This window comes from Pelodiscus sinensis, chromosome 2, assembly GCF_052426305.1.
Source record: "Pelodiscus sinensis isolate ZL-2025 chromosome 2, ASM5242630v1, whole genome shotgun sequence".
In the NCBI taxonomy this organism is placed as follows: domain Eukaryota; kingdom Metazoa; phylum Chordata; order Testudines; family Trionychidae; genus Pelodiscus; species Pelodiscus sinensis.
In genome coordinates, this window is record NC_143053.1 from 62892146 (window position 1) to 62911899 (window position 19754).

The 19754-nt window shown below is 42.6% G+C and overlaps 1 protein-coding gene across 12 annotated transcripts in view; it reads left to right on the plus strand.

The window, feature by feature from the left end:
- ASPH (aspartate beta-hydroxylase) overlaps positions 1-19754 on the plus strand; it is a 191779-nt gene that overhangs the window by 38797 nt on the left and 133228 nt on the right. For 2 of the 12 annotated variants that reach the window (XM_075920639.2, XM_014568806.4), the window contains exon 5: positions 4193-18862. The exons of the other annotated variants lie outside the window; for them this stretch is intronic. In XM_075920639.2, the coding sequence (XP_075776754.1) occupies positions 4193-4434 (242 nt within the window). In that variant the 3' untranslated portion in view covers positions 4435-18862. Of the gene's footprint in view, positions 1-4192; positions 18863-19754 lie in introns of those variants that run through there. 12 annotated transcript variants of the gene reach the window in all.

The following is a 19754-nucleotide window of genomic DNA, read 5'->3' on the forward strand; positions in this document are numbered from 1 at the left end:
AGTTCTATCAGTATTCCAGCTAGAAGAATGTCAAGCAAGTAAAAAAAAAAAAAAAAAAAAAAAAAAATATTATGGTTATGGTACTATAGAAGACTGAGAGAGAAAGGATAGAAAACAAGAAAAAGCAAATCTTTTCATACCCAACTCCATATATAAGCTGGAATGGGCAGAATAACTCCAGCACTTAATCAGGCCTGTGGATACTGTGAGAAATCATAATTACATATGATAAAATACATTTTGCTCTTTTATTGTGATTAACTTTTGTTTAAAATGCACAGTTGTTATCCAAGAACAGTGTTTAGTTTGTTGTGAGGGATTTAATAATAAAGCTCCAGAGTTTTATTGCTTTAAATTGGATTTGATTTAAGCAGGGACGCTTAGTTTTTTCAAGTGCTTGCTCATGTCGATTCCATGTTCATGGCTGCTTGAGGTATTTTTTCCCTAATACTATCCTTAGGGCCAGCTGTAGTACCTCCTGGAACTCCATGCCATGCATCAGTATAATGGATGCTGCCAGCCCGTTGCCCTCTCAGTTCCTTCTTACAGTCCTGTGATAGTTCCTGGAACATATTTCTCTCTTGTGCTTACAAGTATTCCTAGTTTGGTCTCTGTTTCTTGTTTATAGTTACCTATTAGTTGTTAGTAGTTAGATTAGTTGGTATATATAGTGGTCCCATTGCAGGAGGTTGTCCCAGAGATGTGGCATGCTCTGGTCTCTGGGTTTCAAAGTGGCGTGCTGCCTCTCATAAATCTATGCCAGGGAGCGATCCTTATGCAAGATGCTTCAAGTACCTTAGGGAAGCACATGTGAAGGGGCTTCAGGCCATGCAAGCAAAAGGACAGGAACATTCATTTGAAAGCCCTTTACAATCATCTGTCACTGGCATCTTGATTCCAGATTCTTTGGCATTCTCTTTCATCAAGCACTGATTTCCTTCTTTGTGATACCAGTCTCTGGAGTCATGACGCCAGTCTGCTTCCCCCAATCGCTACTTCCCAACGTAGCTGGCAGGGAGAAGCATTGACTGTCTAACCGTGGTCTCCGAAGTAGGAGTGCTCATTGGAAGTAGAAGGGGGAATCCATTCCCTGATCATAGACACATGATCTGCCATATACACTGGACTTTGGGGTCATTCATGCAGCAGGTGTCTGGTCACTAGGACACTGGCCAACACTTTGGCAATATTGGAACTCTTGGGGGGGGGGGGCCCTGATGCCAGGACCCCACACGCTCCTGTTGGTCATCTGCAGCTGCAGCTGAGAAGCGAGTCATAGCTCATGCAGCTGCAGGAACCTGACTTGGACTCCAGTACCAAAACTCTAGCAATGGTTTGAGAGGAAGCTATGCCAGTCATCAAGGAGATTCCAGCTCTTTCCACAGCGTTAACGTTGTTCTCCTCATCCCCACTTGAGGTGGTGTCTGATCCTGCCCATCTGCTACTGTTGAATAACGTTTGGGTTCACTAAGAGCTCCTTAAACAGGTAACTTTGAATTTGGAGCTAGAAGTGGAGGATATGGAGTCCATAGACAGCCTCATTTACATTCTGGCTGCAGCAATCCCCTGTAAGATTGCACTGCCAGGCAGTGAAGAGGTGCTGAAATTGGTCAAAGTACTCTGTCAGGTTCAAACATCGAAAAGGACACAGAAAAAGTATTATGTCCTGGCCAAGGGTTATGAGTATATGTGTTTGCACCAATCTGTTAGTGTCTCTGTTAGTGTCCACTGTAAATAAACAGGACAGTCAGGGACAGGTGAGCACCATGCCTAAAAATATGGATGCAAACTAGACTTGTTTGGAAGAAAAACTTATTCCACAGCCAGCATCCAACTCAGGATCTTCAACCACTAGGGATATAATGCTATAATATTTAGGACTCTTCAGTAAAATGTAAAGGCTCCTTACCTTATAATTTAAGGCAAAAATGCCTCCCATTGTGGAGGATGGCAAAGCAGTAGCCAGGGCCTCCCTTCCAGGCACCTTGAATACAGCTGATTGTGGCCATAGCAGTGTCCTTTGCAGTGCAGCACATATTTGCAGTCATCTGGCCTTTCTCCTAAGACCTCACTATTGAGGACAATGTCCTGTTCTCTGAGCTGATGGACATTGAACAGTGTGGGCTGAAAGACTCAAGGTCCACATGATGCTAAATATGCCCCTGATCTCCAGAAAACACTTCTAGCTGCAACCAGCACACAGGTTCTCGGGATCTCCTAGGCATGAGCCCTTCAAAAAGAAAGGGAAGGGCTATAAAAGCAGAAAGCGTACACCTTCCATTTCTGTCTCCTGGTTGGGCTTGAGTTGATACCCGGCTGGCCCTAGGCAGACGTATTAAAGCTGCCTGGGGATGGCATGCCAGACATAGTCCAGGATCCTGGTTTTGTATTGTTAGTTTCGGTTTCATATACATAGTCCCAAATAATTTTGGACCACTGGGTGCTCTCCATTTTGACATTCAGATACACTCTACAGTTTTTATCCCTCACTCCCTGCTCCTTTTCAGGGACCCTTTTCATGAGTATCTCCTCATCCAGGAGATAGAGACCCTTCTGCTTCTAGAAGTAATTCCTCAAAACTTAGGGATTTTACTCCAATATTTCCTAATTCCAAAGGTCGATAGACCTCAGACCTGTCCTAAACTTGTGTAGCATTAACAAACATCTCAAGAAGTTGAAATTCTGCATGGTGTCCCTGGCCTCCCATCATTCCCTCCATTTTCTGTGGACACAGGAGATTCCTTTGATTTGTGGTGGGCCACTGCCAATACCAATTCACCACGCTCCTTTTTGGACTTTAATCAGCCCCAAGGAATTTTATGAAGCCTATTGAGGTAGTTAAGGCTCATCTGAGATGTTGAGGCATACAGATTTATCCATACACTGATGACTAGGTCATCAAACTTAGATTCAACACCTAAAGCTGAATTATCAAGATTTCAGTTTTTCATTTTGAGACTTGGTTACAGGCCTGAGGTGGGCCACTGGGACTTCAGCTATGCTTTTTCTCCCCACCACCACCCCATCTGGGGCATTGGGCTCAGGAAAGCACAGGCTTCAATCCCCCCTCCTCGACCCATGGAGTAATTTTTATTGTCAGAAGGGATCACATTGAAATGAAGTTTGATAATCCCTGCCTTAGGTGTGTCCCCTGGCCTTCTGTATTGTGAGGACTAGACCCTTCCATCAGTCAGTGCTGCTCTTTGTGTTGATAGTGGACAGGGTGAAATGTTATGTCATTCCAGAAGACTTGCTCTAGGTAACTGCCTGCATCAAGTTTTGCTAAAAGCTTACAGAAGTTCCATTCCTGGACTTCTTGACTGGCCTATTCAACAAAAATTCAGTTTGTCTGAAGTCTTCTTCACTTAAGTTATTATCCTGGACATCTGCAGAGCCATGACATGGTCATCTATTCATAACATCGCATCCCAGTGCACTATCAGGAATGGGACAATGCACACTTTGTGAGAGTAGTGTTACAGTCAGCATGCCTGTACACTCTGCACCTACAGGGGTACTGCTTGTGAATCACCTAACATGGAATCAACATGAGCAAGTGCTTGAAGAAAAAAAAGTTACCTACTTTTTGTAACTGTGCTTTGAAATGTGTTGGTCATGTTCATTCTGCGACTTACTTTCTTTCCCCTCTGTCAGAGATGCCAGAAAGAAGGGACTAAGAGGGCATTAGGACATTGGTGCTCCTTTTACTGGTGCACGAGCACGGCACTCTCGAGGGGCGCTACGACCAGCCCTGTGATACCATTAGGGGAAAAATCTCCATCAACTGTGCACATGACAGTATGCACACCTAACACAGAATGGAATTGAGCAATATATATTGAACAACAGTTTGGAAAACCATTTTTTCCTAAGATAGTGCTTGCATTTCAATATCAAGTGCCGCAAGAGCCAAGATGAATACGAACATGATTCAGTTTGCTTACAGGGAGAAAGGTGTGAAAGAGGACCAGATTTGCCTTGTTGCCAGTGCCCGTATTGTCCAAATTTGAATCTCTACTTCTTTGCAGGATGACGTTATAACCTCTTTTTTCTTTTCTTTTCCAAATTGGCATTCCTGTAAAGACTATCATACCATAAGATGTCTTTCATAGATTCCCCCTTCTTCAGTTTCCTTTTTCCACCTAACTGCTCTCCTTTTTTCTCTTTCTCTCTTTCCTCTATTCTTGTGTAGGCTTGACCAAAGATGGCAGTAATGAAAATATTGATTCCCTTGAGGAAGTCCTTAATATTTTAGCAGAGGAAAGCTCTGATTGGTTTTATGGCTTCCTCTCATTTCTCTATGATGTAATGACTCCTTTTGAAATGCTAGAAGAAGAAGAGAGCGAAGCTGCTGATGATGTTGATGGTACGTCACAGAATGAAGGGGTTCAGGGAAAAAAGACTTGTGTTATTTTGGATTTGCAGAACCAGTGACTAAATCAGGGGCTAATTTTATTGGCCTGTGAAAATGTTCATGAAATAATCAGTATTACTATGGCAGGACTTTATGGCAGTTGGTGGAGAAGGAAACAGACCAAACCCTGAACATTATTTAAATATGAGCTAAAAATCAGCCATTTGATCTAGTTTTACTACTTGAAAAGCCTTTCAGTGACTTTCTTCATTTTGTGACAGGGAAATTAACATTACACATTTGTGTAATTATGCTTAGGATAAAACAATTAAATAAAAATTGTCTGCAATTATATATTTGGCTTCTGCATAGTTTTACTTCAGTTTGCGCATTTTGTATACTAAAGTTGCTGAACTAACTATAGTAAGCTGTACTGTTACCCCTTACAAACATTTGTCCTTCTAACAAGCGTTAATTGAGGCATTTTGTAATGGGCTTGATTACAAGATATTCTGGCATGATTAATGTTATGTAAATATATATTGATATGTTAATCCTTACTAATATAGCTATTATACAAATGAGAGTTCTTATGAATTATTATGATTAATTATTCATATTTTTACTTTAAAATTAATTTTGTGATTGGCTCATTTCTCAAATACTTGCTTTTTATCCATTTAATTAGAAGCACTTTATTAATAGTGCTTGTAAAATTATAGAAATTATTTGTTGTAGGTTAGTTAACATACCTTATTCAGGAAATAGCATGTCAATATGATTGTGTAATTTGAAATAGTTTTCAGTCTAATTTTTTTGTATAATAATCACACCCTCAGGGCTGTTCTGACTTGTTTTCAAGAGATTTTTTTAGTGGGCATTTTATGAATGTGGGAAATTGTGAATATGTATTAATGTAATGCTGAATATATTAAAGGTTACTCCACAAAAAGTAGATTTTAATGTCTTCTATTTCTTGCCAAATTGAACAAACATGATTTCATTTTAAAAAGGTTAATCTTTTTTCTGTGAAATTGATTAATGCATGTTTCCAAAGTCTGTTTTATCATGCATGGATTGTTGATACTAACGTAATTGTTATAGAAAGGAAGGTTTTCAATAAGCTTTCATTCTTCTGTAGTTCAGAATCCTTGACTTGAGATCTCATTTTAAAAATACAAATATGGTATATTCAGATTTTTTTATTATTGAAAAGACCATAAGGACTTTATTAATGATGGCTTCTAACTTTCCTATGCTTATGTTTCAAAAAATTTCCACTATGAAACCTTGGATCACAGGGTTTTAATTTGTCATATCTAGCTGAAACTTCATGTGCTTTATTTTAAATAAATTTTGAATTGACATGGATATTTTAACGATATATAAATAGTTCTGTAACTCAGACAGCATTGATACACAATTCAAAATAAGACTAATGAAAGTATAAACATAGCTGGCGTATTGAACTGCAACTAAATTGCAGAGTGAGATGCAGAATTTGTCTAGAAATATTAGGGAATTGCAGACATCAAAAATTGGAAATAATTACTTAGTGTAGGGTATATGTAAAGTAGTAAAATGAAATGAAGAGAGGGAAAGGTCTGGTTGAGTGTAATGAATGTTAATCATCAATAAGACATACAGTAAAACTTCAGTAGGGCATCTAATTGTACGGCACTCCCGATAGTCCGGCATCAAAATGGCAAGAGCCTAGTGAATGAGCTTCGGCAAAAAACGAGTCACAAGGCAGCAGCGGCATCAACTGAACTAAACAAAAGGGTAAAAAAAGGGTTTAAAAAAACTAAAACATTAGAGTATACTGTATACAGTATGTACAGTAAAAAGTGTTAAAAAAACTTTATATACTGTATGCTGTGTGTGTGTGTATATGTATATGTATATGTATATGTATATGAAAATAACCATCTTATAGTACCTCCTGATAGTCCGGCATATCAGATAATCCGGCACCACCTAGGTCCCAAAAGCTGAAGACCATTAGAACAGTAGAAAATACCTTAGACAACAGGCAGAGGGATGGACTAGAAGATATCCTACTAGAGTTCGTCTCTCGGATGGGTTTTTTAAAGAGTGCTTATTATTGTCCTTAACTCCGTTCCTGTTGAAATCAACAATATGTCTACATTGTGAATTAAGATGTGACTGTAGTGTGGGCACATATATCTGCACTAACTGTAATATAGCCTCTGTGGGTAACAATCGTAGCGAAGATGTGCTGGCACAGACTTCTGTGTGTGTTAGCATCCTGAGAACATGTCCAGAGTCCATAGTTAGCTTGTTATGGGCAATGTTATAGTCATTGCTGAAGCACCTACATCTCTGGTGTCTTTGTTACGCAGTAACCTGATTATAGCTAATGTGGGTATTCCTGTGTTACATTTACACATTAATTTGAGGTGTTGATGTACCGTAAAACTCCCTTTGACATCAGTAGGAGCAGTGTTACGTCAGTGCTCAGCAGTTGTAAAATCCCACTCCAAAAGTCTATGATAAAACTTAGTTTCATTGCTTTGAAATAATTTTATTATCATCTGACAGTGTGAGAGACTTAGGTCTTCAGGGTCCTAATAAGTTTGGTGAGCTTTAATTTATTTTAGTATTTTTTAAAATAGGTTTGTTTTTGTTGGGATTTCCCTCAGAGACCTTTTGCATTCAGCTTATCCAGAACACCTTCACCAGTTTTGGGAGAAGACTTCATCCGTTTCTTTAGGATCCAGGAATAGACTTCATTCATTATATGGCTAGACTGGGGGGTGGAGGGGTTTGGATACCAGAGATATTGTGAAAAAACTCCACCACGTCCAGGGAATGCATTTACTCTTCTGCGCTTTTTTTTTTTTTTGGCAGAAGAGCAAACGTGCGCTTTTGGAAGCCCCCGTATTCCTTGTTCCATGAGGAAGAAGGAGGCTTTCGAAAGAGTTTTTTTTCCCCCCTGAAATTTGGCCCAGTCTATATGGGCCAAATTTCGGAAAAGCATCTTCTGACAAAAATATCGGAAAAAGATACACATTTTGTGTATCTTTTTCCGATAGATCCTCGCAGTCTAGCTGTACCCTCAGCCGTACCTAGCCGTTGCTTAGTTTTGCATATAGCAAAGCTATGCTGAGTAAATCAGATTCAAGCATAAGGAATGGGTATAGTGCATACCACATACCAAAGTTACACGGAAACCCTCTTTCTTTATATGCATTTACATATAAGTTTATTATGTTGCATCACCTGTCTTGATTGGCTTCATTATCTTTCAGGAATCTATCCCTGTACAATCTGCTGGTCATATAGAACCTGATCTTTGCATTCCATGTTTATCTTGTCCATTGTCTTAATATCAAGATGTTCCTGCTAGCACAGACATCCTTACTCCAACATGCTACTACATGTTAAGATCCTACTTACAGTCTAACCTACCACTCACCTTCCCAATCATGCCCATTAAGGAATGATTGAAATTACTTATGACAGGGCAGGCCTACAGTTATATTCAAATTAGCAAGGGAATAGTTTGAACTGAAACTCAATGCTATCATGTCTAATTGCAAACAATATACCTGAGCTTTGTGTAGTTTATTTTGAAATGCTTATAGAACACAATGGGGAGCTAAAGCTTTGCTTAGGTTTACTATACCTCAGGTTCACAAAGAGGACACTGCCAAAGGGGAGATCTGGGGGAAGGAGAGGAGGGATAGGTTTGGGGGTACAGTTAGGGGTACAGGAGGAGGTTCCTGTGTTGGTGTTCTCACTTGAGGTGGGGGGCAGCATTGCTCCCTGTCACTGTGGCAGAGTGGCATGTGCAAGCCCAAGATCTAGCAACAGCTATCAGTCAGCACCTGCCTGTGGGATCTCTTGCTCTAGTTCTGAGATCCATCCAGGACCTGGGTAGGTGAGATGTAGCAGCTGTGGCTTTCAGGAGAATGGACAAATTGGGTGCCGGGTAGGGAACAACTGAGAAGTGGAGAAATAAGGACTTTTTCTGAGTTGCAGCTTGTCTGCTCTGCAAAAACCTAGAAAATTTTCTGTTTATAAAATCCCCATAAGACAGAGAAAGGTGACACAAAGAGAGGCCCTGTCTGGGGAAAAATCTAGTCATATAGTAATTTTTTGTGGCTTCATATTTTAAATACACAGAGTATATTAAAATATTTTACAAAAGCCAAAAATCCTATGAACAAGATACTCTGACAAATTGCATTTATAAAATTAAGTTTTCCAGAGAGCTCAGAAAAGCATTAGGAACTAAATTATGTGGCACTTGAAGAGCTGGGCACACTCCCTCAGTTTAATGGATTGGATCTGAAAATAAGTAGTTATGAGATTACAAACAGAAATCTTAATTGTAAATATGAAATGTGATTCTTCTAATTTGTGCAATATTATATAATTTTATTCTGAAAGAATCAGGTTAATTCTGTTTTATTATTTTTGTTTTCTGCAGAAGGGTTAGGGGAGCACTCTTAAAATGGTAAGATGGTAAAAATACTTAACTTCTGACCAGCTTATTTAAAATGCTGTTTAGTTTGCTGAGCTAATAAATGCTGTAAAGTAGTCAATTTATGTGCATAAGCTTTTGCTTGCTTTGCTGTGATACTAATAAAAACAAGTTACATAAAAGTTTATATTTCTGTTCCACCCACAAAAATTATAATGGCTGATCATAATCATATATTTAAAGGCTGAACTCCTGATTTCTGTGACACCTTCAACCGTACTTTTTTGATTGTACATCTTTTGAGATTACTATTGCATATATTTTGGAGCCTTTTTTCAAAATATCTTTGAAACTTTCTCTTAAACTGTTTCAAGGGCAGTTGATAAGACTACTCATTTTTAGATAACACTTCATAATGTTGTATCATTAGTTAAAGTCTCCAGTGACTTACCTTAGAAGAAATTAATTTTTTGTGGATTATTCATTTAGGTTACTTGTGGGGGTGGAGGGAAGGAAGGGAAGGCATTGAATGGCTGGGGATGATACATCTTCTGTTGTGCAAAAATAATAGGACAGAACAAATCAATTTTCTAAACATTTTTTTGCTTACTACTTTGAGGTGAAAAAAATCTGTCACTATGGTTCAATCAGTCTTCAACTGATGTGTTTTTCAACTCCATAGCCATCCAGCAAGGTAGTATTTGATTAATTGCGTGCATGCTGCACCACTACTGAGAGGTTTTTCAGTTTTTACATTTGTTACACTTGTGAATAATTCTTCCATTCTAGTGAGGCTAATAGGTCTGTAATTTATCTTCAAAAAAATAAATCCAACCTTTTTAAAGACAAATTTTCTATAGAGAGAAGATGATAATCTGAGTTATGACTCTCTTCTAACAGCATACCTTCTCTCCCAGAGATTCTTGGGATCCATACAATTGAAGAAAGAATTTTTAAGTGATTTTTTGGTCAAAAATTTTCAGATGAGAAACCCTGATGAAATATACACTGGCTACTACTTAGTTAGATGAGCAGGTAAGCAAGTGAAACTTGAGAGAGCGTACTCTGGATAAATTGACAACAGTTCCTGCAATCCGGTTATACTAGCTGTGTAAACTGCAAAGCCCTCTTGCATTTGGGTGTGTGAGAAGAACTTCCCAGGCTCTTATTTGCCTGGCTGTGAAAAGGACCTGTGGAAGTTGGTAGGAAGTAGAAGCCAATTTGAGGTAAGTGATAGCAGGTTATAAGCAAACTATCTTGGTTGAGTAGATAGCCATACAATTCAAATGTAGTGTGTTGCAGAAGTCAGTTTTCTCTTGGGAAGCTTCAGGGGGAAGCCAAGTTAGTCTGTACAGAAAAAAACAAATGGTCTGGTAGCACTTTATAGACTAACAAAACATGCTACCAGATCATTTGTTGTTGTTTTTTTCCTGGGGGTTCTTCTGTAGAGTATAGATGTGCAAAACCCAGTATTCAAGATCAGTGGATTTATAATCTAAAGATTAATTTATTGCTTGGAAACTTACTTTTGCAGTCTTCGTTTCACAATTTAAATACCTTCATTTGTCAACCTTCTGCTAGAGATAAACTTTCTGTATGCAAACTAAAGCTGGGTAGTTTGGGAAACTGCTTATTGGTGGACTGACATGAAACTCTTCTTTCTCCTACTCTGAGGTGCATGATGGGACTTTCTAGGGTATGGCAAAAAATTGCTTAGACTAAATGAGAACAAAAATTGAGTATGAAAATATAGCCTTTGATGTTGACTTAGAGTTCTAGTAAATGTGCTTTACCTTTGTAGAACATGGATAGTTACAAATAATGTTAATGCCAGTAATGGTTTTGAGGTAATTAAACTCTTAAAATGTAATTAAACAAGTATGCTACAGCTTTAATATAATTAACTAGAAGATTTACTTGTCGATGCTTAAGCCTTTAATGCTAAGTTTTTTTGTTTTTCTTCATTTAAATAATTGCTCTGGGGCTAGAGATAAGAGGTTCAGTATGCAGGATACCCCAAGGAGAGAGGACAACCCCAGCCGTGCAGCAGCTTGGTGAAAAAGCATCTGTCGGTGGCTGCTGCAGCAGGCACAGCCTGAGGAGGAGTGCTGGGGGGACAGTCACATAACTTACGGAGAAACTCTCTGAAATGAATAGTAGATAACTGTCTCTCACCACGCCTTTCCCCCTGCTGGCCCAATTGAGGTTATAGCTGTCCTGATTTCTAACTCTGGCCCCTTGCTGCCCCTGCCCCCTTGTGGTCATTTTGCAGTATAACTGTCTTAGCAGGCACCTTGCTTTCAATTTTATGAAAAACATTCAAATTCCAGGTACATCCCATTTTCTTGACACAACCAAACCCTTACTTTGTTTTAAGTTATGATAAGAGGAAGCTGCATACCAAATTGGTGGTCCTGGCTCTTATTTAGAAGTTGTTGAACAAACAGACTTACAGACAGACATTTCTAAAATGTATAGTAAGATTATTAATTTCAACATTGTGATTCTTGGGAATACAGGACTTTCTCTTGTTAGAAGCCAGCTCAGAAATATCTACAGTTTATCTTAAACAATCCACCTAAGCCTTGAAGTCCCATCAACTAGAAATTCTGTCCAAAAATCTGACATTTTATGACCCAGTGTTCATTTTTTAAAGAAAAAAAATACCATCCTTAATTATTTTTGAATAGCCACAGGATTAGTAGACCCTACTAAAAAAAAAATCCTTGGAATACAAAACAACAAACTGTATTAGCAGTTGTCTTTAGAAATCTATACTGACCTCAGATTGCAGAGTGGTGGCCATATTAGTTTGTTTTAGCAAAAACAAAAGGAGTCTGGTGGCACTTTAAAAACTAGCAAATTTTATTAGGGTATTAGGACATAAGCTTTCCTGAATTACAACTCACTTCTTCAGAGCCTGAAGATAAAAGGAAAAAAAAATGTATACAGACATGGGACTATGACATCCATGCTAATTGATCAGAGTGGATGTTGCTTATCTCCAGCAGCAAAGGAGAAGGTGAGAGTACCTGAATGGGAAAATACCTTTTGTAATGTGAGAACCACTCCAGGTATCTTTTTAAACATTCTCGCATTACAATAGGTGATTGCCACTAGACTCCTTGTTGTTTATACTGACATATACTCCTTGTTGTTTATACTGACATTAGTCGGACATATGATCGTTACTATGATGACCGTCGATATTGTCGTAGATCACAATCCCCACAACCCACTTGTCCAGCGTCTACACTTCGCGCGTCTTCGCCAAGAATTCCACCTGTGCCTGCAGAAGACGCTATCTCAGTTACTGATCAGGACGGGCATGAGAACAACTATACTTCAAATAAGGAACCGGAGTCTCCAGCCAATCATTCATCATCATCCCCAGACGATTCTGTCTTCCCTGGAGAGTTATCTCCCACAGAAGACCACAAGCAGTTTCAAGAGCTCTTTGACAGGGTTGCACAATCTCAGAACATTCAAACTACGAACATACAGCAAAAACAGCACCCTTTGCTGAAAAACTTGCAGCCCTCACAAAAATCAAAACTGGCTCTGCCCTTCGATGAGGCTATCTTGGAGATCGCAAACGATATATGGCAGACTCCCGCCGCTTCCTTACCGAAGAACAAGAGGGCGGACAAGAAATACTTTATAAACCAAAAGGGTATGGACTTTTTGTTTACGCATCCCCAACCCAATTCCCTTGTTATGGATGCCGCCCAACAAAGATCGAAGACGGCTCAGAATAAAAACACTGCAAGTGACAAGGAGGCTAAATGCCTAGACATTTTAGGAACACTGCAAGTGACAAGGAGGCTAAATGCCTAGACATTTTAGGTAGGAAAGTATATTCTTCGGCCACTTCAGTCCTCCGTATGTGTAACTACGTAGCTCCCCTCGCAAATCATGATTTTTGACAATTACTCTAAATTAGTCCCCCTCCTAGAACACCTACCAGGCTCCAAGTGCCAAATCTTGAGGGCGGTAATACAGGAGGGCTACACAACGGCCAGAACAGCACTGCAAATCGCCCTGGACACAGCAGATGCAGCAGCTAGAGCCACGGCTACTGCTGTAGTCATGTGACGTGTGTCCTGGCTGCATCAGGCAGCTGCCTCTAAAGAGTTGCTCAACAAAGTAGAAGACTTACCATTCGATAGACAGTCTCTTTTCGCCCAGGCCACGGATCAGGTGTTCCACTCGGGCAAGGACTCCCAAACGACTCTTAGAACGCTGGGGATGTATACGCCTCATTATAAACGCAAAAGGTATACGCCCTATAATAAACAGAGACCCTTCTCTTATGCAACGTTCCGCTCCAAGCCATATGAACAACAGAGACCAAGGCAACGCCAGCAGAGACGAAGACAGCAACCTGGCAAGACATCCGGTCAACAACAGGGCCGGCAACAAGTTTGATGGGTCAGTAGAGGGTCTGCGGACAACCCCTTTATCGGGAGCATCACAAGTAGCTTTATTCCATCATCGGCTGAGACCTTATCAACATCGATGGTCTCTGATTTCCATCAACGACATAGTAGTTTCAGGATATTCCATCCCTTTCAACTCCATCTCCCCCCCCCCCCTCCCCACCCTCCCCGTCCCTTTTCAGGGACCCTTCTCACGAGATTCTTCTACAGCAAGAGGTGTCCCGACTACTTACTATAGGAGCTGTGGAGAGAGTACCCGTTCAGTTCTGGGGGAGAGGTTTCTACTCCCGGTACTTCCTCACCCAGAAGAAATCAGGGGGTTGGAGGCCTATTCTGGACCTGCGTCGACTCAACCGCTACCTGCGGAAACAAAAATTCAAAATGGTTACGTTAGCTTCTGTCATCCCGGCTCTCCACAAAGGGGATTGGTTTGCGTCCCTCGACTTACAGGACGCCTATTTCCACATAGCAATTCACCCGGCCCACAGGTGATTCCTTCATTTCGTGGTGGACATAGAACATTACCAATACCACGTCTTACTCTTCGGTCTGTCAGCAGCACCACGGGTATTTTCCAAAACCCTAGTGGTGGTGGCTGCCTACCTCAGACGCCTCAATATTACCATCTTCTCGTATCTCGACGATTGTCTACTAAAGGCCCCTACCCACCAAGAGGCGGCATGGGCAGTGACCACCACTACCTCATCAGTATTCGAGACGTTGGGCCTTATAATCAATTTCCGCAAATCGTCCCTAACACCAAGTCAGGACTTGGAATTTATCGGCGCAAGACTCGATGCACTGAGTGCAAGAGTGTACTTATCTACGGTAAGACTCCAGTTGATCCAGGATTTGGTTCAGTCTGTCTCAATTGCTCCCAGATCCAGCATACTCACTTGTCTAAAATTGCTGGGGCACATGGCTGCCACCACATATGTGGTGCCACATGCAAGACTTCACCTACGCAGTCTCCAGCATTGGCTGTTCAAGGTGTACACGCTGGGGGTACACGCTGTGAGCAAGACAGTGTCCATTCCTGGACGCGTCGAGGCTTCCTTGGCATGGTGGGACAACCCCAAAAACTTATCAGGCATACCATTCCACGCACGCAGGCCCACGGTACAGATCACAACGGATGCCTCTTTGATCGGCTGGGGGGCACATCTGCAGGAACATCGAGTTAAAGGACTCTGGACAACACAGGAGTCCCTGCAACACATAAACCTCCTCGAACTGCGGGCCATATTCAACCCATGCAGACATTTCCTGCAGATGATCCGAGGTCTTGCAGTCCACATTCTCACCGACAATATATGCATGGTGTACTATATCAACAGACAAGGCGGGGCGCGTTCACGGCCCCTTTGCGCAGAGGCCATACGACTGTGGAATTGGGCAATCTACCATGGTATAACCCTCACCGCATCGTACCTCCCGGGCAAGGACAATACCATCGCCGACACCCTGAGCAGACACTTCCTTACTCAGCACGAGTGGGAGTTACACATCGAAGTGGTTCACGGTCTCTTCCATCTCTGGGGGTTCCCATCACAACAAAAAGTGTCATCAGTATTGTTCTCGGGCGGGTACTGGCAAGAATTCCCTGGGGGATGCTCTTCTGCTCAATTGGGGCTCTCACCAACTTCTCTACGCGTTTCCGCCTCTTCCTCTTATTCCGAGAGCACTGGAGAAGATAGCGACGGAGGGCGCAACAGTGATCTTCATAGCACCCTATTGGCCTCGTTAGACTTGGCTGACACAATTGTCCAGAATGTCGGTTGCTCAGCCACAACGGCTTCCACTGAGGCCCAACTTACTGTCTCAACGGCACGGTTCAATGCTGCATCCGAGCATCAATCGCATGCATCTTACGGCATGGCTCCTAACTGGTTTCAGCCACCGGAAATGACTTGTTCTCAGGAAGTGAAACATGTACGGATGAATAGCAGACGCCATAGCACTCGCAAGGCCTACACCTACAAATGGCACCGGTTCCAAGCGTGGTGTCTGGAAAGGGACTTGGACTCTTTCTTTACCGGTGCAGCATACTTTGGACTACATCTTCCATCTGAAGACGGAGGGCTTAGCGAACGCTTTGTTGAAAGTGCACTTGGCAGCAATCTCGGCCTTCCGTTCGCACATCGACGGACATTCACTGTTTGCTCACCCGTTAGTTAAAAGATTCCTAAAGGGACTTGATAACCTATATCCGACCTTCACAATCCCTCCGGAGCCGTGGGACTTATCTTTGGTACTGGACGCACTAACTCGTTCCCCCTTTGAGCCTTTAGCAACTTGCGACCTGCGCATGCTCACAATGAAGGTATCTTTCCTTCTAGCAATCACATCAGCACGTCGAGTTAGTGAGTTGGCGGCTCTTTCAGCCGATCCACCATACACTTTATTTTCTGAACAAGGAGTTCTGCTTTGCATTCATCCCCCCTTCCTGCCGAAGATAAATTCTTCCTTCCACATAAACGAGCCCATAAGTCTGCCAACTTTCTATCTGAAGCCTCATTCCTCGCCAGAAGATTCACTTTTACATACCCTTGATGTTAGACGGGCACTGGCTTATCTACATAGAACATGCGCCTTCAGGAAGTCTCTGCGCCTTTTTATAGCCACGGCGGAGCGCTCCAAGGGTCAACAGCTCTCCACACAACGTATTTCCAATTTGATCACCTCCTGTATCTCACGTTGTTATGCCCTACGGCACAAATCCTTGCCAGGACAACCTCGCGCTCATTCCACCAGAGGCATGGCCGCATCTACTGCGTACCTTAGAGGGGTACCCTTGCAGGACATATGTCGTGCAGCAACCTGGTCATCCTCTCTTACCTTTGTCAAGCATTATGCTCTTGCAAAAATATTGAGGAATGATTCAGCCGTGGCGCAAGCAGTCTTGGCCACAGCACAGAGATCATAAGTCCGAAGCACGCTAATAGTGTTGGACCACTGCTATGTACTCACCTCGAGTGGAGCACCCTTGGGGACACTACTCGACGAAGAAGAGAGAGTTACTCACCCTGTGCAGTAACGTCTGTTCTTTGAGATGTGTGTCCCCGTGGGTGCTCCACGACTCACCCTCCTCCCTGCTTCGGAGCTTCTATTTATCTCTTTCAGATGCTTCCGGTTGGGAGGAAACTGACAAGCCGGCCCGCGCTCAGCTGTAACGGTGCGAACGGCACGAGGCAACAGGAGTGCATGCGCGGGCCGGCATGTAATTGCCAGGATCACCTCTAGAGCCCTTTTTAGATATTGGCGTCATGTTAGCTATTATTAAGTACAGAAGCTCATTTAAAAGATAGGTTACAAATAACCGTTAATAGTTCTGAAATTTCACATTTGAGTACTTTCAGAACTCTTGGGTGAATGCAGTCTGATCTCGGTGACTTGTTACTGCTAAGTTTATCAGTTTGTTGCAAAACCTCCTCTAAGGACACCTCAATCTTAGAAAATTCCTCAGATTTGTCACCTAAAAAGAATGGCTCAAGTTTGGGAATCTCCCTAACATCCTCAGCTGTAAAGACCAAACCAAAGAATTCGTTTAGTTTCTCTGCAATGACCTCATCATCTTTGAGTGTTCCTTTGGCATCTTGATTCTCTGGGGGGGAGGGGAGCATCTCACTGTTTGTGTAGCAGGCTTCCTGCTTCTGATGTCCTTAAAAACATTTTGCTATTACTTGTTGATTTTTGGCTAGCTGTTCTTCAACCTCCTTTTCTGCTTTTATTATTATATTTTTACACTTAATTTGACAGTTTATGTTCTTTTCTATTTTCCTCACTGGGATTTAACTTTTTAAACAGTCTTTTTTTATGTGTCACTTATAAATGATAATGTTAAGCATTTAACTGATTGATATGTGGCTAGGGTTTTGTTCTGTTTAAATTATATGTTCACTATAATTGTCTCTAACAGAACAAAGCTAGTACTGATCCCACAAGTTTGTAAAACATTCAAATTAGATTAAAATATAGTAGTAATTTTAAAATGTAGTGTTCTTGTTTTACCTATTTAGAGAGATGTTATTGATAGAATCCTGTGACCAAGAATGATGATAGACATTGCTTGGAAGTATTATCTGTTAGTTGGCTTGCTAAGTAGAAACACAAAATTTTACAACTGAGGGCTACTGTAAGAACTTGCTCAGAACGTTAGAACTTGCTGTTTTTTGCATAAAAAGAGCTAGATATCTGTAAATTATGGGTATCTATAAACAAGTGAAACATCCATAAAACATGAATAAGTTGTTTGCTGAGTTCTCTCTCTCTGACATATGCACATTTCAATTTGAAATAAAAATTTAAAATTACTCATCTTTTGGGAAATGGTAAACTTAAGTTCTGTATTTTTTTCTAATGAAATCACGCTCTTATTTCTGTAGAAAACTTTTGAAATAACCAGATTTTTTTTACTATCTTTGATTATTAAAAACTGTAACAACTTCAATAGACTTTTCCATGTCTGTGTGCTTCAGAAGTTTGCTAAATAACTTGTATTACTTCTGACTTTTGCATTGGTTCAGTAGTACCACTCCTCTGCTTCAACAGAATGATTTATTTAGTTCTTATGGCAATTCACTGGAGGTAGTACAGTTATACAAGTGCAGCCTAGTTAAACCTTAGGTTTCATGCTGTTCTGTGCATGCGCAGATCATTCTGCGCCAGCTCTTCCGGGTTGTAATCTACTCGCCGGGGCGAGTAGATTACATTATTTGTCGAGCCCTGCTCATGTCCTTTTCAGTTAGGTGTGCATGCGCGCCCTGTGCACAAATTCCAGGGCTTTTTCCCAGGAGTGGCGCTGGCATATTGGTGCATATATACACCTGCTGGCTTCTCACCCTCTCAGTTCCTTCTTACCACTGGTGATATCCGGCACCGTGAGTTGCACCTGAACTGGTGCCGATGTGGGCTTTGGGTCAATGGACCATACCAGCACCAGTGCAGAAGTTGGCACCAGTACCGGCACTACCACCGGTACCAACTCTGTCAGCAGCACCGCCACAGGGTCCAGCGCCGCCCCCGGTACCTGCAATGCCCATGTTCCCATGGACTGCATCGGGGGGTCTGATACCGCAAAGTGTTCCTGCACTGCAGGACTACTTGTCTACCCAACCGCCAGCCCCAGACCAATGTACTCAAGGAGAGTGATGCTGCTACATCAAGTGCCATCAGAGCAGGAGCACTTGACCCCAACACAGATAATGCCTCCATAGGCACCGGGCCCAGTACATAGAGGGAAGCTGGCAGCCATGGCCCAGCACCAGAGAGGGCACCCGGAGGCAGCTCCCCCATAGTCTTCCTCTGACTACTCATCGGAGTCTGAGGCAGAATCTGTATGCTCGGCCAGGTCATCATACAAGTGGAGGTCTTGGAACCATTCCTGCTCGGATCATAGATGGAGCCCCTCGAGTTCGTACACTTGGCCACCTCAGTGGCAGCCACATCCTTGGTGGCCATTCTGGATTCTGTGGGCATACCACCAGGCCCAAGACACACCTCCCCTGGCATCAGTGTTTGGGTCACCAAGCAGGGGGAGTGTCCACATAGCAGCTCCCCTACATAGAGCCCCACCATTGGAGGAGAGCCAACCAGAGGACAACGACCTAGCAAGACCCCCAGTCCTAGGGAAAGATCCTGGGGACATAGCTCCTCCGTCAGTGGCAGGCCAAGTGGAACCCCCAGTGATGGGAGTACCACAGGTGACGGAATTGGGCGAGGAGCAAGTGGGGGTAAGAGAGTCATTGTCATTTTCACCAGATGAGGCCTTGGTGGACCCTGCTCCAATACTTCCATCAGTGGATGCTAGGGCTCACCAGGACCTGCTTAGGAGATTAGTAGCTACCCTGGGGGGGTCTGAGCTGAGGAGGTCCAGGAAGAGTTGAACCCCATGATGGACATCCTGTAGGCAGCTGCCCCGGGCAGGATGGCACTGCCGCTCAACAAGACGGTGGCCAAACTGTCAAAAACCTTGTGGCAGATCCCGGTCTCTATTCTTCCCACACAAAAGGGGGTGAAAAGGTGCTACTTTGTTCCCTAGGTAGGCCACAAGCACCTCTTTATGCACCCATCCCCCGGCTCAGTAGTAGTGCAGGTTGCTGGGCAGAAAGAGCATCAGGGCCCCCCCATGGCTCACGCCCAAAGCCAAGGAGCCTGGAAAGCTCGACCTCCTTGGGAGGAAGACCTATGCCATGGGAGGTCTTCAGCTCGGCATCGCCAACCAGCAGGCGATACTGGGGAGAGATCTCTACAACACCTGAGCAACTATGAACAAGTTTAAAGATCATCTCCCTCAGAAGTCGTATCAGGAATTTGGTACTATAACAGAGGAGAGCAGAACAGTTGCGTGAACAGCGCTGCAGGTGGCCCTGGATGCTGCCAACTCAGCAGCCCACACAATGACCACGGCCATATTTATGAGGAGTGCATGGCTACCGGTGTCAGGCATCCCTCTGGAGGTGCAAACCATGTTACAGGACCTTCCCTTCGAGGGGGCTGGGCCTGTCTTCAG